Source organism: Ambystoma mexicanum, chromosome 5p (genome assembly GCF_040938575.1).
Source record: "Ambystoma mexicanum isolate Mex_15411 chromosome 5p, UKY_AmexF1_1, whole genome shotgun sequence".
Lineage (NCBI taxonomy): Eukaryota > Metazoa > Chordata > Amphibia > Caudata > Ambystomatidae > Ambystoma > Ambystoma mexicanum.
The window spans coordinates 1,345,533,567-1,345,557,667 of NC_090930.1; the positions used below are offsets into that span (position 1 = coordinate 1,345,533,567).

Sequence of the window (24,101 nt, forward strand, 5' to 3'; positions counted from 1 at the left end):
CAGTTAAGCACTTTGGGGATAAACGTGGGCATTTTCTGCATAGCGTCAACCCGCACTGATAAACCCGACAGGCAAAGGGGTTACAGCAGTCGGAATTGGAATGCATAAAGTGTATATTTGCTCAAGGGGACATTAACGCGCATACTCGCTTAGAGTGAAAGACCACAAACATAACCACCCTTGAATTATGTCCAGTTCCATGTTTCGTTAGGCAGCATTACATGAATCCAAGGGTTGTCCTTTCAATGTCATGCTAGTGAAGTTTGCTTTTGCGTGCCCAATGGGCCATGTGTTTGTCTCTATCATGAAGGGGATAATCCCTGTGTGTGTTACATAACGCTTGCTCTTGTGATAACATGTGTTTCATGTGCAAGTCAGCGGGGTGCAAAGCATGAGCAATAATCTGTGCTTGTATTGTGGACAAGAAGGACATTATATTTGAACATGCCCTAATACCCCAAAGAAGGGACCAGGAGGTGTTCAAAACATGGAAGAACCATGAAAAGGATTGGGCCGGCATTAGGAGGAACTCAGGTGTCAGGCCCATCTGAAGGACAGTTCCCAGGCTGGGTAGCCAATACAGTTGGAAACAAGAATTCACTGTTGTATATTTTGGGGACATTGATCTTTGCAGTATCTGCGGGTGGTGGCAGCAATGATAGACTCTGGGACTACAGGGAATTGTATTGGCATCACTCTGGCCAAACAATTGGGGTTGCCCTTATGGGACTAGCCACAGGTGGAGGGAGTGTAATCAGCGGATGGGTCGCCACTCATTTCGGGCCTGATTAGACAACAAACACAATCTCTACAGATGAAGTGTGGGTCAGGGCACGTGGAAGAAATAGTGTTTGATTTAATAGCGGCCCCACAGTTTGGTCTCATTCTAGGAATGCCATGGCTGGTTCTGCACAACCCCCGGATTGATTGGGTCACTCGGGAGGTATTTATTTACACACAGGAGTGTGGTGAGCATATGGAGGGAGAAACGGGTCCTGCCATGTTCTGTGCTGACAGAAAACACTCACCACAGGTGTTGGGGGCAGTAGGGTTGGAGATTCCCCCCCCCCCTGTACTCTGAGTTTATGGGGGTTTTTGATAAAGGTGTGGCTGAGAGGTTACCCCCTCACCGGCCATATGATTGTGTAATTGATTTGGAACCTGAGGCAAAGTTGCCATGTAGTAGAATATACGCTTTGACTGATGCAGATAATCAGCACTTGAAAGAGTATTTGGATGAGATGTTGGAAAAAGGATTTATTAGGCATTCCACTTCCCAGGTATCCTTGCCCTTATTTTTCGTGCCTAAGAAGGAAGGAACGCTCAGGACTTGCATAGACGACTGGGCATTGAATAAGGTGACAGTGAAAAATAGGTACCCATTGCCGTTAATTTCTGTTTTATTGGACCAAGTCAAGGCATGATCCCATTTGGAACAGGCCAAAGTGGCCTACAAAAAACAAGCAGACAAGAAATGCTAGGAAGCCCCAAGATACAAGGTGGGGGACCGGGTATGGTTATCCACACATAATTTTACGCTAGGACCATGTAATTTGCACCACGCTTCATTGGTCCCTATGAAATTGTACAGTGTGTTTCTTCAGTGGCTGTTAAATTACATTTACCTGTCAATTTCAAGATACATCTGGTATTCCATGTGTCTCTGCTTAAACCCGCAGCTCCAAGAATCTGTACGCAGAGGCCCCCAGTGGTTTTGAAGGATGGGCATGAGAATATGAGGTGAAGCGGATTCTGAACTCTAGGAGAAGACAGTATTGTGGTATTTGATTCAATGGTGTGGCAATGGCCCTGAAGATTGCTAATGGGAGCCTACGAGTGCGGTCCATGTGGCCACACTGGTGCACCAATTTAATTTGAGACATCTGGGGGAGGCCTGGGCCTGGGAAGAGCCCTGGGAGAGAAGGTACTGTCAGGAATTGGGGCTGGAGGACAAAAAGGTGTACGTTGCACTGTTAACACAGTCTGGGGAAAGGAAACTACAGTTGCCAGCAGCCCCAGGGCTAGCTTGTAGTCATTGCGCTTCGCGCGCATCATAAGCCGAGATTCACAATTAAGAGGACTATTTAAACCGCCGGCCGTCTGTGCTCAGGTGTGGCTTATTAAAGGCGATGCAGCACGGGCAGTCACAGCGATTGGCGTGAGGAGTTATGAGCAGCAGTGGGACGCCAGAGGAATGTTTCAGCACCTTCTTCAAGGGCCGCAGCAGTCAGCATGGAACCGGTCCGGTGGATGCTACGCTCTGCGCCGTCCGGTCCGGATCGTCCCTCGGGAGGCCCAGGCCTTCAGTTAAGTGCTTTGGGGATAAACGTGGGCATTTTCTGCAGTGTTAACCCGACAGGCAAAGGGGTTACAGCAGTCGGATTTGGAACGCATAACGTGTATATTTGCTCAAGGGGACCATAAGCGCACACTCGCTTAGAGTGAAAGCCCACGGACATAACCACCCTTGAATTACGTCCAGTTCCATGTTTCGTTAGGCAGTGTTACATGAATCCAAGGGTTGTCCTTTCAATGTCATGCTAGTCGAGTTTGCTTTTGCATGCCCATTGGGCCATGTGTTTGTCTCTACCATGAGGGGGATAATCCCTGTGTGTGTTGCATAATGCTTGCTCTTGTGATAATATGTGTTTCATGTGCAAGTCAGCAGGGGTGCAAAGTACTAAGTGCTGTCATGTGATATTAGGTGCTGGTGGCAGGCTTCATGTTCTGTATGCTTCATGCGTCATGTCCTTTTGGTGAATTCCGTTATGTCACATGTTACATGGTGGAACTCTCACACGATGATAGGTAGGATGAAGGTTACAATAGGAGGTTACTAGTAAGTCAAGCAAGAGAACAAACAGGTTGGCAGGCAGGATTGTGTTAAGGTTGTCATTTTGGTTGTCAACTGCTATGTGGAAATCCCCTTACCTATCCAAGTTACGTATCCATTACCCTCTTTCCGGTGTTCCTACTACCTTTCTCTATCCACAACCTCACCCTAATCCCTCTTCCCCCCATTGGCTGCCACATGGTAACCTGTTATTCTAACATCAGGATCCCGTGCCAACCACGGTGGGAGGGGTCGATCTATTCGGCTTCCGTGGTTCAGGAGAGGGTGTCAAACCCTCACCCTTTTTGTGTGACTCTGACACCAAATCTTCAAAACATTGTGACCCCGAGATGACTCATATAGGGCAGCAAAAGAAACGCTACAGGAGTGCTTCCGACCGCTGGTCAACAGGGACTATGAGAGATTCCACCTGCGGCAGGCCCACCAGGACCCAGCTAAGTTGCTAGACACGTACCATGCTTGACTATGGAAGCTAGCTATGACCTGTCGGCTGGTGGACGATACCAAGAAGATCAGGGCGCAGATCATCCAGCACTGCGCATCGGCGGCTCTGCAGCCCCAGATCCTAAAGGAACCCGACATACCCCTACACAGAATCTTGGAGCTAGGAAGGAGTCAGGAGTTCGCCACGTCTATGGCCTCACAGATGGAAGAGGCGTCGAAGGGAGGACGCCCAGAGCTGGTGCAGACAGTGTCGATGAAAGGTTCATCGCAGTCGTGCAGAAGGCCCAGAAGGCAAAGCGTGCAGGTGGCGCAAAAGCCTCTGGAGGAACGCCAGATGCGTGCAATGCCAGCGGGGGGTAGGCACATCACGACCAACCATGCCTAACAGCGGGTGCCACGTGTGGGTGGTGCGGCAAGGTCAACCATTATGCCCCAATGTGCAGGGCACCGTGGCAGTCTGCCCAGGCATCCCGACCACCCCGACACTGCCCAGGTCTTGGTATCAGCAGGTAGTCGCAGTGGAGAATGATGGGAGGCCAGGTTGTACCTCCCTGTCGAGGATGGAAGGAGCAGGTGACATAGCGCATGCATTCTCTATCTCAGCGATATGCCTGGACTCAAGGCAACAGCAAAGGAAGGCACGCTGCTCGATCATCATCACGAACACAAAGCTATAGATCCTTGTGGACACTGGAGCATTGGATAACGTGATGCTGGCAGCCGAATTGAGGAAGCTCTCACCCGCACCACCACCGCTGCAGCACCCGACCATTCCCATCTTCACATACGGGGGTCCTCACCCCTACCGTTGGACAGATTCTTTGTCACAGTGGTGCAGCACGAGGATGTCACGATACAAGCCAAGTTCTATGTGACACAAAAGAGACGCTACGCAACCGTGGAAGACGTGCAACTGGTGCACTTCGGCTTCCAGGTATATCGACAAGACATGGCTTCCTGCTGGCGCAGTTCCCAGGCCTGTTTGAGGGTGTGGGCTGCCTTAAAGGGCAAGAGGTGCGGCTGCACGTTGACCCAACCATCCAACCAGTGGACCTGCGCCACCGACGCCTGCCACTCTACATGCGGCAGAAGGTAGAGGCTGAGATTGTTAAGATGGAAAAGGCTGGCATCATCAAGAGAGTGTAAGTGCCCACGCCTTGGGTGTCGCTGATCATCGTGGCGGCCAAGCCAAAGTGTCCATAAAAGGTGTGCATCTGTGTGGATATGAGGCTGCCCAACCGGGTGATCAGGCGGGAGAGGCACCCACATTCCCAAACTGGACGACATCCTCGCTGACTTACGGGGAGCACAGCTCTTCTCAACGCTGGACCTCAAAGCTGGGTACAACCAAGTCCCCCTGCACATGGACTCCAGGGCCATCACGACATTCTCCTCCCATATTGGCCTGTTTTGGTACAGGCGGCTGAGCTTCAGGGTGTCATCGGCGGCCGAGGTCTTCCATCACACCATCAGGGGTGTGTTGGCAGGCCTCCCAGGGGTCCTCAATGTGAGCAACGATGTGCTGGTATACTCAGCGTTGCCAAAGGAGCACATGGTCACTCAGGGCGGTACTGGAGAGGTTATCCCAGCTGGGACGGACCCTGAACCGCTGGAAGTGCAAGTTCATGGAGCCAAGGGTTGAATTCATCAGCTTTGTCTTTCATGATGTGGGACTGTGCCCGGACCCCAAGAAAGTAGAGGACATCAAGGCAGCAGAGGTCCCAACATCGCCCTCCAAGGTCCCTCGCCACCCTCAACAAACCCCTACGCATCCTGACGAAGAAGGAGCAGGGCTGGAGCTAGGGCAAGGAGTAACAAGGGGTTTTCGAAGCCATTAAAGTTGCCCTTACGGCCGACGCTACCATGGCGTACTTTGACCAGACGAAGGAGTTGGAGGTGATGGTGGATACGAGCCCGGTGGGACTGGGGGCAGTGCTCCTGCAAGTTTCCGAATCTGGGGTAGGGCATCCAAGTGCCTTCATGAGCAAGGCGCTCACTGTCACACAGCGCAGGTACTCGCAGATTGAGCATGAGGTGCTGGCCATGCTGTGGGGGTGCAGGAACTTCGAAATCTACATTTACGGGCACCCCGTCACCGTGATCACAGACCACAAGCCCTTGGTCCCCACTCTGGCAGGACCGCACCCTAGCACCCGATCAGGCTCGAGCTCTGGCTCCTTCAACTGCAGGAATACAATGTGACGCTGACCTTCAGAGCATGTGCCGACAACCCGGCGGACTACTTATCCTGACACCCGAGAGGCCCGGCAGGAGGGGAGGAGACACCTGTGGACGATTACGAGGCCACAGTCGCAATGGTCATGCAGGCATCGATCCCCAAATCCATGTCCATCACTGAAATTGCAGAGGCAACCCACCAGGACTCAGGCATGCAGGAGCTGACTGAGCAGCTGCAGTCAGGGCGATGGAAGGACTTCTTGAGCATCACCCAAACCCCAACACCTGAGCCACAGGCCTTTCTCCGAGGCCCATGGAATGTGAGAAGCAAGCTCACGATTAGACCAGACCTCATACTGCTCCAAGGGACACAACTGGTAATCCCTGTGCCCCTCCAAATGCCGGTAATTGAACTTGCACACATGGGCCACCAGGGAGTAACTAAGACAGTGGCGAGGCTCCACAAGAAGGTGTGGTTCCAAGAGATGGAAAGAAAAGTGGACAATGCAGTCACTATATACGCCTGGTGCCAAGCGGCAATGCCACTTACCAAAGGAACCCCCATCGCGTCACCCGGTGCGTGCAGATGCCCGTGGAAAACCCTCAGCATGGACTTCGGAACTGTACTCCAGTTCCAGCACTTCCTGGTGCTGCTGGACGATTTCTTAAAGTACCCAGTGGTACACTTTGTGAGCTCTACGGTGGCCAGGACCGTCATCCCGGTGTGTGAAAGAGACATTTGCCACCTTCGTGTTCCCGGATTCTGTGAGGTCGGACAACGGGTGCCCCTTCCAGAACGAGGATCTAGCCACCTTCCTGGCATCGTACGGCGTAGAGCACCACTGGATTACACTGTGCTGGCCCTAAGCCAATGACGATGTGGAGCCGTTTATGCAGACCCTCAACAAAGCCTTGCGCATTGCCCTGGTGAGGGGTCAGGTCCTGGAGCCCGCAGTCACGGAGTTCCTCATGGCATACCGCACAAAGCTGCACTCAGCCACAGCGGTGTCCCCGGCAGAAACACTGTTCGGATGCAAAGTCAAATAAAAAAACCTGGAGCATGAGGATCGGCTATCTGAAGTGGTAGAGCCTGCACTTGTGACAAGCAGGCAGGAGCAGTCGAATGCCAGAGAGTCGGCTCGCCGCGGCCTGACTGAGCAACTACTGGAAGTCAGTGATCAAGTACTGGCCAGGGCCAGAAACCTCACGCACAAGCTGTGCCTGCTCCATGACTCGATACCCTGGAGGGTGGCGGCTCAACAAGGAACAATGGTCACGGCGACCTGCAAAGCCACCACACATCTTTTGCCGCCTAGGACCCAGCAAACCCTATAACATGAGAAGTTCTATGTGATTTGATCGCAGAGATTTTGTTGAATGCAAAACCATTGATTTTTTTTTTTCTTTTAATCCATTTGGTTGTCAATATATGCAGGGGGAGACCTCCATCCTGTTACGTGATCTAATTATGTGTTTTTTCTATTTTCTCGGAGGCCCCTGCGCAGGAGGAGATGGGATCTGGCACCGGCAAGGTCACTGTGGCTGTGGAATGCGTGACCGTCATGCCTCCAGGGATGGAAAACCATTTATGAGAGAATGTACACAGCACGAACAGTGCTTAACAAGCTGTAACCAGAACCCACAGCCACATTTCCCTGTGCTCAGGAAACAGTCCATTATAAGGACTTGAACACTTTTATCGCTTGGGTTCTGACTGCTACACTCCATTCATGGGCCCGGATGCAGGCCACAGGCATCCCCCTTGACATTAGTAATGTTGGTGAGGACTGGGATAGCCACCTAAACTGTATGTAAGGATGTTGCCAGCCTAGGGGAGGAGAGCAGTCCACCCAGGCGGTTTGGATATGTGCTTTCATTATATGCAAATACCATTCTACCTCTGGTCTCCCGTGTTATTATTTCGGAGTGTTGCTGAGTGTGCAGTGAAGCGATTGCAGGAGGGAGAAGGATGGACAATTGTAACACATCCCCCCTCAAGTATTACTCTTACCCACCACCTACATATATTTGCGGCCAAGAAAATGCTATGGTTTTGCATTCGACCAAATCTACTGAGATAGAATCTTCCTATCCCACCTGAGACAGGGATCTCCAGGTTTTGTTCAGAGGCAGGGTGAACAAGGGACGTACAACACCACCTCTGTACTATTCCGATTTTCTTTGTGAATTTTGGAATGAGTCCTGTGAACCCTGCTCCTCAGCTCTAGTCTTTCGTGACACCGCCCCTCCCCCTTTATGGTATAGCAAAGCGCGAAACTGAGGATTATAAATACAATGTGGAAATAAAAATAGTCTCACCATCACTCATACAGCTGACAGATTCTTAGATTAGGAGACACCATGGCTTTATACTGCGTAGCCGGGGCCCCTGTCAATACCTTGGTTTAAGTAATTTACGAGCTGTAAGTATGGCCAGGAAGTCATACTTTTAACAGGCGTGGTAGAACAGTAGCTCTTCTTTGCGCATGCTCACATAATATTCGCTGCTTCGTAAACAGGGGCTTAGTTGAAGGATACTGTTTGCAGAGGCTTAATAATAGAGGAGTAACGTGTCTTGTCGGCTGTGTTCTGTGCTGAGCCATTCACGGGCAAGGAGGTGTTTCTCAAAATGAAAACTGGAAACGAAAAACCAAGACAGGATTCGGATAAAGTGAGTAATGTCGGCATTGCCCATATATGCATAATATTTAAATTAATCCTAATACCAGACGGCAACTCTACATACAATTAATTTCCCCTCAGAACTTGCTGTGACATTTCAACCATCTGTATTCTTTAGGGACCCCCTTGTTTGTAAGGATTGTCCCTTGTCTCCGATCGGACGTACATTTTATTTATTTAGTTACTTTTAAGAGGTTTACAACTAAAAATAAGAAACAGTGCAGTGTAGGTATTTATGTAGAGCGTACTGTTCAAACTCGGACGTTTTGGGGGTGATCGTAATTACATTGGTTGTTTTTGTTTACTTTTTTCTGAACTGTGTTTAATCAAATGCATCCCCTCCCTGGCTCTAAAAGTGAATACGAATACCCCACTTGATAATCCTCCCCTGCTTTTGCAGACTCCTGCTACGTTCTGCGATCTTGCTGCCTGTTTCTCTGAAGAGGAGTGGAAGCTATTACACCACTGGCAGCAAGAACTATACTCCAACGTAATGAAGGAAATTCACAGGGCCTTCAGTTCTCTGGGTAATGTGGTTTTCACTAGTGTTGTTTCATGGCCTGGAATGGGTGGATTGTCTGGTGTTCTTTCTGGTTTCAAGATTGGAGACATTTGTCTATTTCTTTTTATGCTAATTCAGGATTTGTAAGATTAAATATGACCAATAATTGTTCTGTTATACCATTTCTTTTATGTGATTTCATTTAGGATTCAAAGTGAACAACAATGGTCCTCAAACTAGAAATCAGACTCCTTTATTTTCGCACTACTTTGTGACTGCAAACCCCTTGTGGACGCAGATTGCATTTGCCTTATTCAGAAAGAACAGTAAATGCATGGCACAGTGCCGTGGCAATCGCTCAGTCCTGTACAGCCTCAATAAAGCTAATATGTCCTGTTGTGTGAGATAACCTTTTAGCATAGATGTTGTGTAGCAAGGAACTCGATAATTATGAATTACATCGTTTACTTGTCAAGTGATGCCAGGGTGAACCAAAGTTGTGAACACAGACGTTTAAGTATATGACCAATGTGTTTTAAATGTATTTATAGAAGCGCAAGGGGAGCTCAAGGGTAAATCTCAAATTAGTAATCTGGCCTTGCCTGCTCTGCTCAAGAAGGAAAATACTCCAAACCAGTCTGTCCGAGACTGTGTTGCACGCGCAGGCGTCCCACTTTATTTACTCCTGACGTATGACATTTCCCTGATCAATGTCCTACATCATAACATCCCTATCAATGTTTTAACAAACTTTTGTTGCTTCTTAACAAAACAACAAAAATGCAGACATGCGCAATCGCTTATTCATAATCACTCCACAGTTTAGCCTCTTAACCCAGCTTGGCATTCTTCTGTCCATTCGACAGGAGTACCAGGAACCCTGTTCCTGAATGATGGTTTCAGGCATTCAGGATCTCAGGCCATTCTCTAATGTTCCATTTGAGTCCCCCAAATCCAGTTGCGGATGTTTTCTATCATGATCGCTCTCCATTTCACTGTTGTTGACAGGACCTAGTGGTGAGTTCGACCCATCAGGCCTGCGTAACCAAAGTTATGGAGGAGTCCCCCTTCTCTGTCCGCATAGATTCTTTCTTCACGAGTCATTCCTGTACCACAAGCACAATTTATGCTGACGGGGACTCCTGCTGTCTGGCACTGTGTCCGCCACCTCCACTACAGTGTCCATTTAGAGCCACCTCCAACTTCCCTGCTGCCACTTGTATTTTGCACAGTGAATCAGAGTCTGGCAGCTTCAGCACCCTGGATGCATGTTTTGTGACTATAGATCGTGCTTTGTGACCCAGAAATACTCCAGCCAGGGCAATCCCCGTGGTGGTCTGTAGGCAAGTGCAATACACCATCATAAAGAACGTCAACACAGGCTCCAAGGTTTAGCCCTTTTGATAAGCAATTCAGAAACTTTAGTTGCGCATTCTGATGAAGCGCTCCAGGTGCCCATTGACGCTTGGCCAGCAGGGAGTATTCCACTTGTGGGTGATTGTGTAGAACTGCAGAAAGAAATCAAACTTTTCCCCCTAAAACGGGAGACTGTTGTCTGATCTAATGGAATCTGGGATGACATTGGCTGCAAACATCTCCTATATTATTGGGATTATGGTCTCAGCTGCCGTGGAAGACATTAACCAGACTGCTGGGTACCTTGAGTACTCCTCCAACACCAACAGGAAGTGTTGGATATGTTTGAAGTTCCAAAGTCTATGCTTAGTGCTTTCCCTGGTTTGTCTGACCCGTGGTGGTGTTGGAATAGGAAGAAGGTGAATCACTGTTCCTGCTGTTTGGCACCATATTGCAGCGGCTTATTGGTTCTTCGACTTTTGCCTCCAACTCTGGGAAGCAGACCTTCTAATGAAGTTAGGCCTTTATCTTTTTCATGCCTTGATGTCTGTATTATCTGGTCACACAGATTCAGAGGGATAATTAAAGTAGACACGCTCAGCAAAACTCCCTCGGGTCCAACAGACAGTTCAGCCCATACCTGCCACAGGCCCTGTAATAGCGCCTAATACTCTGTCGTGCAGTGCTGTTTGCCATTCAGGAAAGTATGCCATCGACCGGATTGCATCTGGACGGTCAGTCTTTGCATGCCTTCATTCCTTGTCATGGCATCAACTATGCCCTACAGGAACACAGATCTTGGAATAATAGTTCTCGTGATCATGCTCACAAGTCCTTCAACCTCCTTGCCAACAATCTTTTTCTCTAAGGCAACGCCCGTGGGATGCTGAGAGAGATAGTTGGCGGGGTTACCCACTCCTGGTTAGAAACGTTGCATGACCCCGTAGTGCTGAGGCTATAGGAGACCTTGGTGTGGACCCTTGCATGATGGAGACCAGAGGCTTGTGGTCCGTGAAGATGGTCTCCGGGTGACAATGCACAAGTAAAGTGTCTTCAACCCCATAAAATGGCAAGGGCTTCTTTGTCCACCTTGATGGCCACCACCCATCGCCTGCCTTGGCTTGCACCAGCTTTGTGGGTCTTGAGAGGTCAACAAATGGCGTTGCCGTTTCATTAATGCAAGCTGAGGCTTATGATGACAAATGTGTAGAAATATATGTGTTTACATTTATTTATAGGTTCTGCTAGGTTGACCTAACTAATTTCACATTCCAGATATGTAGTCCCATAGGCAGGCAAACATTTATTTTACCTGCCTACTTGAATCTCACTACCGGTTCTCACATAAACATTTATTTCCATAATCACTTTTCTCCATATATTATAATGTAAAATAAACTAGGCATTATAAATACACTGCTTCTCTGATGTATACTTCAATGATAGCATGTCAACATGAGGCATTGCATTTCTGTTTCAAGACATCAAAATACAATCTTCATTGTCCCCTACTGCACCCACCATTTATCTGTCAGAAAACATTGTCTACATTAAATAGTAGTGCAGAGAATGTTTTTAAGCGAATGAACTATTTTCTGAATATATGTGTACAGCTTCCAATGAACATGTGTATGCAACTTTCAATCTATATATGTGTGCACAGCTTTAAATCTACATGTGTGCAGTTCAGTTTGACTGCAGTTTTCTGTCTTTTGTGTGTATGCGTACAGCTTTGAACCTACATGTGGTTTTGGGTTATATATATATTTTTATACATTACTCATAGATTTGCCTGTGCATTTCAAGATAAGGGGTTTCAGGGGATAAACACTTTGCATGATTTTCTATAAATAGAATTAATTCTCTGTGCTAATTCCCTCACATTTCGTTCAAAACACTCACACTGACTCACACATGTCTTCACCGGGTAGCCCCTGTCTACCTGTCGGACAACATTTCTAAACCACACACTGCCAGGGCTGCAAGAGCAACATACATGCACCTCCTTGCCACCTCTAAATTCAAGCTCCAAAATGCGGGTGGAAGCAGCTTTCCTACGATTGCCAGCAAACTGTGGAATGCCTTGCATGTCCAATTAAGAGCTCAAGAATCCTTTTGGATTTTCCATAAACAACTTAAAACGTACCTCTTTACTCAAAGTATGTGTAATTAACGCACAACGCCAGAGCCGTTGTACTTCAAAATCCCACTAACCTTCCTGTATGAATACCAGCAACTATGTAAAGAATGTATCTCACCTCCTGACATGTATATATGTTGCCTAATGATTAGTGTATGCCTGAACATGTGTGTGTATATATATATTGCCTAGTGATCATTGTATGCCTGAAACATGAGAAACAACTGTAACCTTTTCTGTAAGCAAGTGCCCAGATGCCTTTGGGCTTGGCGCGCTATACAAGGAACAAAATAAAAATAAATAAATAATTCCGGTTGCGCAGGCATATATTTTATGACTAGACTCATACCAGTAGCACACATATTTACATGCTATCACATTAGACAGTAGTGTATCATGACTACAATATGACCTGCGTGATTCTATGTCACAGGAGCCCAGGATTCTATGTAATGATGTTTAATTTTACAAAAGCAATAGGCATTCAAGTGCACAAAATACTTTAAGTTGCGCCACTCAGTACAAAATGCATTGAGTTTAAAGGAAATTATATCTCAGTTGGTGCTGAAATGTATTGGGTTTTAAGGAAATTACATCTAACATGGTGGTCAATTTAAATTGGAGATATAAGTCGTTTTTATTTAACACTACATCTGTATCTTTGTCTATTAGCATTTCCCTTCATTCTCAGCTGTCTATTTCCTGGATTTTACAATGGATCCTCTATAGAGACAGTTTTGGGGTTACCTAAGCGTCTCTTCTTTCATTGTAAATGTGACTTCATATTTTTGGAGAGATAGCTTGGACCCTCGCTCTGGAGCTGCTGCATTCAGCAAGGTCCTTCACAGCTTGCTGTCTTGAACCCAGTTCCAATATGGACTTGCTCATATCTCTGAAAAAGTCTCCTTTTGCCAGCCAGCCTGGAGCCCAATCCTCAGATGGTGACAGCTCTCCAGGTCTCAGTTCTCCCCAGAAATCTCAATTTCCAATGGTATCAATACATATTCTCTAATATTAATCCTTCATATTTTGCTAATGTCGCTTCTTCCCTATTTGCATGGTATTATATATTCTTCAGCTCCTCCCCAGATCCTGTGGCTGAGGTGTGGCTTCTACAAGTCCCATGACAAAGAAGAGAGGGGGGAGTCTCTCTCCTAAACGTATGACGAGGCATTTCTTTTATGCCACATAGCTTTGGATGTGAATGAGCAACATTAATATAGATCAATTAAATCTGTACTCCAGAAGGATTAATTAAAAATGAGTCATTTCATGGAGCGCTAAATATTTCAGAGAAGTATTTTTGCTGTTAGTCTCAGGATTTTTACATTGCACCATATATTAATTTTATATGGGTTGGAAGATATATTTTGGCTATAAACTGCAATTGGTCACACCTTCATAGGACCTCCCATCACAGAGATATACGTTTCTTTAATTATTATAGTTTTTATTTAAAATACCATCCATTAGATTACCATTGAGTTTTGAAAATGAAGAAATGCCTTCTACTGCCCACAGGGGTTACTGTTGGTATACCCCATGCATACTCTCCTCCCTAATATGAATACATGTAAAGGCAAGGTTTCCTTGGCTGCACAGGGATATGATAAGCTGCTCTTGTGACCTTTGCTAATGGATTTTTATGAGGGGCCTGGAGTTTGATATATGTTACGGGTGCCTTTTGTATTTCACATGAGCCTGTCATCTGGCTGTACTTTTAAGAGGCTTTAATGTGGAAAACCAGTTTCAGCCCAATAGATAGGGCCTGTGTGGCCTCACGTTGTGCATTGTGAATTCCTGAACTGGGGTTGGGCTTTAGGAAGGTGAATTTTCAGTCAATTCAAGTTAGCAAGCAAATCCAAAAATATGTTAGGGCATGTTTCATTTTGAGTTAAATACTAAATAGTGTTTTTCAGAGTGAAGTGCATGCATGCCTGAATAAAGTGGAACTTCAAATTATGCTACATATTTGTACATTACAATGCACAATACTTTAGTCAAACAAAATAGATATCACATACAGCCATTGAAAACAAATCAGTTTCTTGTAATACAAGTACAATTTCTAACTTTTGTGTTTGGGACCTAGGACATCACTCTGATGAAATCCCGTACTGTTGTGTTCCATTCTCCAATAAATGTACGGCAGCCGGCTGCATTCTTTTGGGGCCAAAACACACTTTTATTTTTTTTTAAAACTTTATTTTAACATGTGGCAATGTTATGCAGCATATGACATCAATATCCAACAGATACAGTTAATCCAATCATACGTACGATTCGAGTTATATATTTATATATAGTTTTCAACGTGAGCATTTGTTATATCATCTGTACATCTCATTACGATTTCAACAGTCTGCGTTGGGATTCAGGTTGGTGGTTGTTTTAGGCCTGCCCTTTCCCTGTATGCACGAAAAGGTGCCCAAATGTCTTTACGTCGCGATGTTGTCATCATGGTTTGCACGTACCCCACCTCATTTTCATTGATAAGTGCCATCTCGGAGAGCCGTTGTTTTTGTGTTGGCCCTTCTTTTGCTTTCCTTTTCAGTAGTATGCACTTCATGCTGTATTCTTCTTCCAAAGGATGTCTCCTTTACTTCGCCAATGGCATTCCTGTTTTTCAAAGTTTACTTGCAATAAACAGTCTTTCTTTGCTATAGCGTTGACTCCTTTTTTGTACTTGTTCTTTCCATGCTACCTGGGGAGGCATATGCCTTTCACTCAGGCTTGTGTGCCTTTTCCTTGCTTTGAGGCATGTGGACCTTCCTTTTGCTCTTATGACCCATGTGTGATGTGGCCTCTTGAGAGGCTCTATTCATTTTTTATCCTCAGAGGTAGATTCTGGAGCTTTGGCTCACCTTCCACAGGCTTTCAGTTTTGGGGATTATCTTTTCCTTGCATCCCTTGTGGGAGGCGTTTTGCCGTACCCCACTGTATGTAGTTATTCCTTTTGCTCTCTGATCCACTTGTGATATGGCCCCTTGAAAGGCGCTATTAATTTTATCCTCAGAGGTGGGTTCAGGAGCTTTGGCTTGCCTTACACAGGCTTTTCAGTTTTGGGGTGTTTTTGAGGCATATTTATACCTTCCTTTAGCTCTTCTGACCCACTTGTGATGTGGCTCCTTGAGAGGCGTATAAGGAAGTATGTTGAGTACTTTGTATTGCATCAATCGCAGACGTGCGTTGAGTGACACTTCCCTGGTCAATGTACACATCTTTTGCCATTTGACTTTGTTGATAACTGTTCCGGTATCTTTTTCCCACTGTTCTGAATTTGAGTCTTGTCGGGGTTATGTCTTGTAGTTTCGAATACAGTGTCGCCAGCAGCCTTTTCCTGTTATTGTTCTGTATAACCATTTCCATGCACTCGTTGTATTCTGGCTCATTCGGGTAGGATTGCCAATGTCTACGCACAGCAGCTCTCATCCGAAAATATTGCAGCATTCTCAGCGGGTTGTGCCCCAGTTTATCTCGAAACTCAGCTATGGTCACAAACCTGCCCTCTGGGAACAGATCTCCCAATTTCATGGTTCTGTCCGGGTCCCATGCAGTCTAGATATCAACATCCATGATTGGGGGTAGATCTGGGGTGTACCATAATGGAATATGCCGAGTGTATGGTTTTGTGATACAAGCCTAGACCTTATGCATCGGCAAGCGTCCAATGTGGTACGCAGTGGGTCGAATAGGCAGGTGTCTGTCTTGTGGGAACATATTAGTGTGGATCTTATGTCGTTGGTTGCGGCGGAGCATTTTTCAGTTCAATATGGGAGTATTGTGTTTCAGGGCTATACCATAGGCCAGCCTAGTGGGCCTGTGCTGCCAGATAATACAGTTCAAAGTCAGGGGCTGCAAGGCCCCCCCAATGATAAGGTACAGTGAGTGATTCCCATTTCACTCTAGCAGTGCTTCTACCCCATGCCAGGCCCCGGAGCAAATTGAAGAACTGTCGGCCTGGCCAGATTGGGATGGTGTTGAAAAAATAAACTAATTTAGGTGCCACTGTCACTTTAAGGACTGCAATACGGCCTATCAATGACACTGGGAGCTTCCCCCATGAAGCAAGACTGTTCTTGAGTGTTCTAAGATAATTTGCTTGATTGTGTTCTTATAAACCTTTCTGTGTTAGTTCCCTCGTAAGGGTAACCTCCCATCTGTCTTCAGTGAGGGCCCCCTTTAGTTGCAAATAGCGAAAGGTTATTCAAGCCCAGGGCCTCCTCCAGCTACTTTAGTGACATGAAAGTTCCTCCCACCCATAACTGTCCCGCCCTGCTAAAACCAGTCTCGTACCACTGTTGAAACGCCAGTGGTTCTCCAATCCCGTCCCTGAGCGGTGGAGCCCAAATGCAACTCAATGGTGAGGGCAATGTTGTGAGCCATCTATATTCACCTCCCTTCTTCCACACGGACCACAAAACGCCCAACACTGGGTGTTGCAGGACCCTCCCTGGGATGCGTGAATGGGGACCCATAACCATTTGTCTAATGGGACTGGGGCTAGGACCTCATTGTCCATTGCTTCCCAGTCCCCGGAGTAGAGTGATCTACCAAGATCCTCAACTGAGATGCCCTATAATACGTCTCTGGGTCTGGGATTCCCACTCCCCCTTCCTCCTTTGGCCTTGTCAATACCTCATAGGAGATCCTCTGTTTTTAACCCGCCCAAAGGTTGCATAACAGGGCCCGTTTGACTTCCATCAGAAATGGCTTGGGTACCGGTGTGGGGAGCATTTGAAACAGAAACAGGAATTAGGGGAGGAATACCATTTTCACCGAATTGAGGCGCGACACCCATGAGAATCCTAACCCTGCCCACCGTTCACCCCTGAATCCCGAGGTAACAAAACCTGTCTCTCTGTATTCCTTTTTTTAATTTTTTTTTTTACTTTTATTGGTTTTGAAACATAAGGGTAATATATACGAGTACAGTCATGTTATATTCACATAGGTACATCGGTATATTATTGGAATTAAACAAGAGTCATGTTGTTAACGTAATTAACTTCCCTTTCCTTTTTACGTTGGGTGTTCTTAGTCTGACCCCCTCCCCCCAAGACGGTCTGGCAAGTTTATCCATTTTTTTGGCAAGAACTTAGTCTGTGCTTAGCGTAAAATGGGGTTTTGATCAAAGTTGGTGTTCATGTGTTCGTTCGGGGTGACAGGTCTGGTCGTGTCTGGGCTGCTGGATGGAGTCCGGATCTCATCCTCGGGTGTCTTTTACCGCGATTCTGGGTCTTCCAATGTTGTTTGTCCTCGGCTCGGGATATGCATGTCAGCAAAGTCACACCAGGTTTCCTCGTGGCGGGCTGCCTTTCCGTGGAGGGCCGCCGTGATTTTCTCCATCGTGTATATGTTTGTTGCAATGGTGGTCCATTCCTTTTTAACTGGGAGTCTCAGAGATCTCCATTTGATGACTAGGGCGGCCCTCGCTGCCAGTAGGAGTGGGGATGCCAATCCCTTTATCCTGGTTTGCTCATCTTCTTCCTCTTCCAGGCCGAATAACGTCAGGAGGGGAGACTCGATGCCGTCTATTTCTTTGATCCATCCAAGCACTTCGTTCCAGTATATACGAACTTTGGGGCAGTCCCACCACACGTGCCAATAATTGGCCTCCATTCCACATTGTCTCCAGCATTTTGGGCTGTTGGTCTGATATATTTTCGATAGTCTGTGAGGATCTTACTGCCATCTATGGAGTCGTTTTATAGCGTGTAGCTTGTATTGCGCGGCGATAGATATTCAGGATGGTGTTTTGCAGATTGTGGCCCATGCTTGCTGGTCAAATACTCTGTTAAAGTCTTTTTCCCATTTCTCTTTGAGGCGGTGGTTCTGGTTTTGGTCTTTGGTAATCAGGGCACTATACATGCATGCAATCAGGCCTTTGTTTGTGGAGGTTGTGTCGAGAATCTTCTCGAAAGGAGTGAGTTCTCTCCGTATCTTGGTTTTCCATTCCCGTTTGGATAGGACTCCCTTCAGGCGGAGGTAGAGGAAAATCATGCTTTGGGTGTAGTTGGAGGGCGTCCCCGAGATCTGCGATTGGGATGAATTTGTCGTCTCTCCATAGTTGTCCAACCCTTTTGAGTCCTCCGTAAAACCAGGTTTGGTATCTAGAGTGCTCTGGGATTTCTTCTCTGATCCCACGGGCCCAGAGGTGGCTCAAGGGGGGATGGCCATGTAGTCACTCCCACCATCACTTTTCCCTCCTTCCATACGTTCCATATGGTCCCCAGTATTGGATGGTTGCGTAGCTTTCATGTGAGTTGTGGTCTGGGGACACATAGCCACTCTGAGTGTTGCGGGGATCAGGTTGTCGTTGTCCAGCTGGATCCATTGCAAATCCTTCCTGTCTCTGAGGTGGGGGATGAGGACTCTCAACTGTGCTGCCTGGTAGTATCGTTTGATGTCGGGAAGGCCTACCCCTCCCTGGTCTTAGGGTAGTATGAGAGTTTCATAGGGTATTCTGGGCTTCTTTCCTTCCCACAGAAATCCAGTTATTGCCCTTTTCACCTGTTTGAAGAAGTTCTCGGGCACTGTCACAGGAAGTACCTGGAGGGGGTATAGGAAGCGTGGGCGACTAACCATCTTGATGGCGTTCAGACGTCCCATCCAGGAGATTGTGAGGGGGTTGCCATTTTGCGAGGTCTGCCTTGAAGGCGGTGAAGAGTTGGGGGAAGTTGGCCTTGTATATGTCGGCTATGTCTCTCGTCAGGTTGACGCCCAGATATCAGAGTGTGGGACCCCTGATGATGAGACCCAGTTGTTCGAATTCCGCTCTTTGGCTCATGGTGTGTTTGTGTAGCGGGAAAAGGATTGATTTAGTTCTGTTAATTTTGAAGCCTGACAGTGTGCCGTATTGCTCAATAAGGTGGATCGCTTTAGGGATTGATGTCATCGGGTTTTGCACATGGAGTAGTATATCATCTGCATACAATGCCAGTTTATATTCTCTTCGCACACCTGGAGCCCTTCAACACCTTTGTTTGTTCTGAGCGTTTGTTCTGAGCGTTTGCGCGAATGGTTCCAATGATAGTGCAAACAGAATTGCTGAGAGGGGGCATCCTTGTCTCGTTCCTCTGCTCAGGGAGAACCAACGAGAGTATTGGGAGTTTACTGCGACCGAAGCTCGGGCCGAGGTGTATACAGCCTTGATTTCACGTCGGAGGGTAGGGCCGAGGCCTATTTTCGTTAGTTGCTTCCAGGAAGGGCCATTCCACCCTGTCGAATGCTTTTTCCGCATCAATTGAGAATAGTGCAGGTGTGTTTGGCATTTTCTTGGCTTCGTGTATAAGGTGAAGGGTCTTGCGGGTAGAGTCTGCACCCTGTTCTTCCAAGTATGAATCCCACCTGATCATTGTGAATTATGGCAGGCAACGCGTCTCCAGCCGTGCGGTGAGGACCCTTGTGTAGATTTTAGCGTCCGTATTTAGCAGGGAGATAGGGCGGTATGAAGCGCTTTGTGTGGGGTCTTTACCTTCTTTAGGGATGACCGTAATCAGTGCTTCGGTGAAGGATGCGGGTGCAGTGCCAGTTTGGAGGATATGATTGAAGAGCTCGACCATGGCTGGGAGGAGGGTGTTGCTGAATGTTTTGTAGAATCCAGCCATATAACCATCATTTCCAGGTGCTTTCCCTGTTGTGAGCCTTTTAATTGCATCTGCTAGTTCCTCGCCTGTAATAGGGGCATCAAGAGCTTGGGCAGTATCCCGAGGTAGGCCGGGGATGGTTATCGTGTTCATGTATTCTGCGATTGCACTATCATCTGCTGGTGTATCCGAGGTGTACAATTTCTCGTAGAAGCTGGCAAAGGCGTCGGGGATGTCGGCGGGGTGATCCCCGTGGGGTTCTGTTTCATCTTGTATAGTCGACACCCATCTCTCCTTACATTGTCCTCGGAGCCTCGCTGCAAGAAGCGCATTGGCTTTGTCTCCTTTTTTGTATTGTTTCTGTTTTAGGTATTGGAGTTTGCGCACAACCTGGTCTATTTCCAGTTGTCGCAGTTCCTTATTTGCTGGCGGCCTCCTTTTTTTTCCGGCTTCTATCAGCGCTGGCGGATTGGGCGCTAAGGTATAGTTGGGTTATTTCGGTCCTTAGCTTGTTTTCTATAAGTTGGCGCTCTCTTTTTCGTGCTGCTCCTTCTTGAATCAATACTCCTCTGCATGTGGCTTTCCCTGCCTCCCATACCGTGTTTATCGAGACTATACCTGTGTTGTTCTGCTCAAAGTACTGGCCGATCTCCCTCTCAAGGTGTTCATGAAATACTGGGTCTATCCAGAGCGTTTCGTTGGAGCGCCACTTCGAACCTCTGTGGGGGAGCGCCATACGATTGAGGGTGACCGTGACCATGTCGTGGTCTGACCATGTTATGGACGATATTTCAGATGAGGACATAGCCCCTGTTATCTCTGTTGTAAGGTATAAGTAGTCAATTCTGGTATATTTGGCATGCGGCGCTGAGTAAAATGTGAATGTCGTTTGCTGCGGGTTCATGTGGCGCCATGCGTCTTTTAGTTTGTAGATGTTCATCATTTCGACTATTGTTGAGCGACCAGCCTCTGTTGGCATGTTCGCCTGTGGGTTTCCGGCTTGTCTGTCCAGGGTTCGGTCGGCCCACATGTTGAGGTCACCTCCCAGAATCACTTTGCCCTCTGCTTCGACCATGACTTTGGGGACTATCTGCTGTAGGAACCTGGATTGTCCGGAGATAGGGGCATATATGGATGCAAGTGTAATGGTGGTGCCCTGTGTCTTGCCAACCAGCACTAGCGCTCTGCCACTTACGTCTGCCCACATTTTCTGGACTTCAAAGTGTATTCCTTTGGCAATCAGGATGCCGACGCCTGCCTTCCTGAGAGGGCTCGAGCCCCAATGCTCAGTGCCCGTCTTGGCATTTAAGATCCTTCTTTCTTCCCCTTTGATGTATTTAGTTCCTTGTAGGAAGAGTATGTCAAGCTTTGCTCTTTTGAATTCTCTGGCCACGAGTGACCTTTTAGTGGGGGAATTAAGTCCCTTGACGTTCAGTGTCCCAGTTTTGATTGTGGTTGACCTGTCACTTACCGGATTGTAGTTATTCGCCATTGATGTGTGTTCTTGGTTTTCCTACCGGGTCCCATCTCTTATCGCAAGGTGCCAATGAAGTCGGAGTGTTCCGTTGGGTGTGCCTGACGTCTTGGGCTTTGGTGTTTTCGTTTTCCCCTCCCCCGCCCCATTCCCTCAGGGGAATACAACACAGTATCCCCTACCCTCTGTTCCTTTCGTTCATCTTTTCCAATGTCATTGAGGGCTTGCATGTTTACTTGGTGACGTCCGATTAGGACTGGATGGAAACAGTCAGTCCAATGTCGGCCCACCGGTGGGAACCGTTACCGCACGGTCCTGTTCATACATAAAATCAATTGTTACAATTTGAGCCCCCCCATATTTATAACTCCACAAAAACTTTTAAGAGAAAAAAGATATTTTGATACATGCAGTTTTCGAGGTTCATCGTCAGCTGGTTGTCCCGCCCTTCCCTTTGCAGGGGGGTTTTGTTCACAATTCAGGCCCCATGCTGAAGGTATATGGATGGCCTGGGTCGTAACGAACACCCCTGTTGCGTTACTAAGGTTCGAGCCTCTCGGGTGCGGGCCACATGATGATGTTCTCATTTGTCGCTGTCCGGAGTGCTGTTGCCCCTTCTGTACTTTCTGGAGCCTTTCACTCTTTTTCTCCTTGGTCCCTGGAGTTCCCATCGCAGTATATTCTGTTCCGGCCCTTCGCGGTCTCCTTCCTTTGGCCCCGTTCCGAGAAGTTCGGCGATGCAGTCGCGGATTTCTTCTTCAGATCGTGACTATATCCTTATACTGCTGTGTTCGAAAGTGAGGGAGAAAGGGTATCCCCACCCATATCGGGTGCCCTGTTCTTTGAGCCATTTCGTGAGTGGATACAGAGGCGTCGCAATGCTAGGGTGAGCGAGGATAGGTCCTGAAAGATGGTTATCTGGGCACCTCCAAGGCTAACGGGGCCTCCTGATCTGGCCTTCTCTAGTTTTGGTATCGGTGGAATCTGGCGAGGACTGACCTTGGTCCGCCAGGTGGGCCTCCAGCTCTGTGTATTCTATCTGTTTTAGGCTCGTCGATATCCTCGTCCGCCGTCAGAATTTTGATGATATCGTGAATGGTTTTTTTGAGGTCTTCCTCTGATTCACCTTTGTACTCTGGAATGCCAAAGAAATGTAGGTTGTTTCTCCTCTCGCGATTTTCTAAATTGTCAATTTTTAGTCAGAATTCCTCCTCTCTCTTCTCAATCTCTCGTATTCTGAGGTCCATTTTGGTTTCAAGAGTGTCTATGGAGGCTTGATTGTTCTCGACCCCCTCTAGTCTTTCTTCAATGTTGTCCATTCTCTGTGTTATTTTGTCTATTTTGCCGCCTAGATTGGCTCCCATATTTTTTATTTGGTTGAGCAGGGCTGCGATGTCGCCTTTGGTGGCAGCTGCACCTGTTTCTGAGGATTCCATTGTCTCTGTGGCCCCAATATCAGCGGTCGGTGGGGTTGGAGTGTAGGCGTATCTGGCAACTTTCGCCCTAACGTTCATGGGGTGGTCACTGCAGCAGAGGAGGCACATGCCCCTGACTCGGGGGCCCAACCCTCTGCACTGCGGTGCTCACAGGTGGCTTCAGAATGATTCCAGGTGAAGGGCGAAGTCCGGAGTCTCCATATCACTAGGCGGCAGAAGTGAGCTGCATAGGGCTTGTTGGTTTAGCGTGCTCACTATTTGCTCTCTTAGTCGCGGCGGGCTGATTTTTCGAGTCTTCCGGGTCCTTGCATGAGCGGCTCTGTCCTGCAGGGATTGGGGGCTGGTGTTTGTTCTGGGCAGCCTTGTGTGTTTCTTGTTGGTTGCTGTTTTATTTAGGGCCGAGGCCCCTTTTCTGATAGAAAGTGTAAGAATAGGGTGGTGCGCTATATTCTGCAGTTGCTATGGGCTCTTTGGTGTGGTCCGGTGTCAGGACGTGTGGATCGTGGGGAAGGTGACCCTACGTTCCCCTTTTGGGCGGGTAGCTCACTTGGGTCTGCTTCAGGGTATCAATTGTGTCTGTTGGGGGTACTTCAGCCCCTTTTGGTAGTGTTGTCTGAGTAAAAGGCTGGGCACCTGGGCCTCTGTGGGGCTTTATGCAAGTAAGTGGGCTGGTGCACCCGGTTATCTCTACAGACTGTGCAATGAGGTATGCCAAGAAGCATGTGAATGGAGTCTTCGGGCTCTGTTGTGTTTTACAATGGTACCCGGCCAGGAGGAGGGAAGGCAGTGGGCCAAAGTCTAGTGTTTGCACTTAATGCATCCGAGTGCTAACTGAAGAAAGTTGGGTTTCGCTACACAGATCAAAAGCTGGTCACACCCATTAACACCCTGTGTTGTGGTGGAATTTGTGGCAGGGTGACTCGCAGGCTCGCGCTCCTCCTAAGGTTGGCCCGAGTGCGCTGTGTTCAGCGGGCATGATATTTGCTCATATATGAGCGTTCAAGGTCCCGGAGTATAATGTGGTTTTTTTTTTGTGTTTGTTTTTTTTTTTTTTTAAATTAAAAAACCATCAGCTGAATGTTGCAGATTTTGTATGTTGGAGGGCTCTGGGGTCCTTTAGGCGTGCATGCCCCTCCTCTACCTCCTTATGCTCACCAGAGGACACAGGCTGCCGGCCCCGTGCCAGCAAGGCTGCCCTTGCAACACACGGCCCCCGGCAGGGGGGAGGGGGGCGTTGCTGCGTTGGCGCTCACCCTGCACGCGGGGTTAGAATTACTCCCCCGCCGGGGGTTTGGCAGCAGTGTGCTGTGACCGCTCGCAGTGCGCAGCTCCGTAGGCAATGGGAGGGGAGGCGCTTACCTTTCCTCCTCAGTGGGCGTTCTCCATCTCTCCGGGGTGCACCGGCTGGCATGTCCCGCAGCGCGGACACATGGAGCGCGGCGCAGG

General features: G+C 47.8%; 1 protein-coding gene and 1 long non-coding RNA gene across 2 annotated transcripts in view; one reads left to right on the forward strand and one right to left on the reverse strand.

The window, feature by feature from the left end:
- The window catches only part of LOC138481554 (uncharacterized), a 40,141-nt gene extending 32,245 nt beyond the window's left edge, over positions 1–7,896 (reverse strand). The window contains exon 1 of the long non-coding RNA XR_011274274.1: positions 7,796–7,896. This is a non-coding gene — a long non-coding RNA (uncharacterized lncRNA). The remainder of the gene's footprint in view (positions 1–7,795) is intronic.
- Positions 7,897–7,986: 90 nt separating this feature from the next.
- Positions 7,987–24,101, forward strand: part of LOC138481555 (zinc finger protein 2-like) — a 258,357-nt gene continuing 242,242 nt past the window's right edge. Inside the window, exons 1-2 of the mRNA XM_069613733.1 lie at positions 7,987–8,147; positions 8,559–8,685. Of these exons, the coding sequence (XP_069469834.1) occupies positions 8,106–8,147; positions 8,559–8,685 (169 nt within the window). The 5' untranslated portion in view covers positions 7,987–8,105. The remainder of the gene's footprint in view (positions 8,148–8,558; positions 8,686–24,101) is intronic.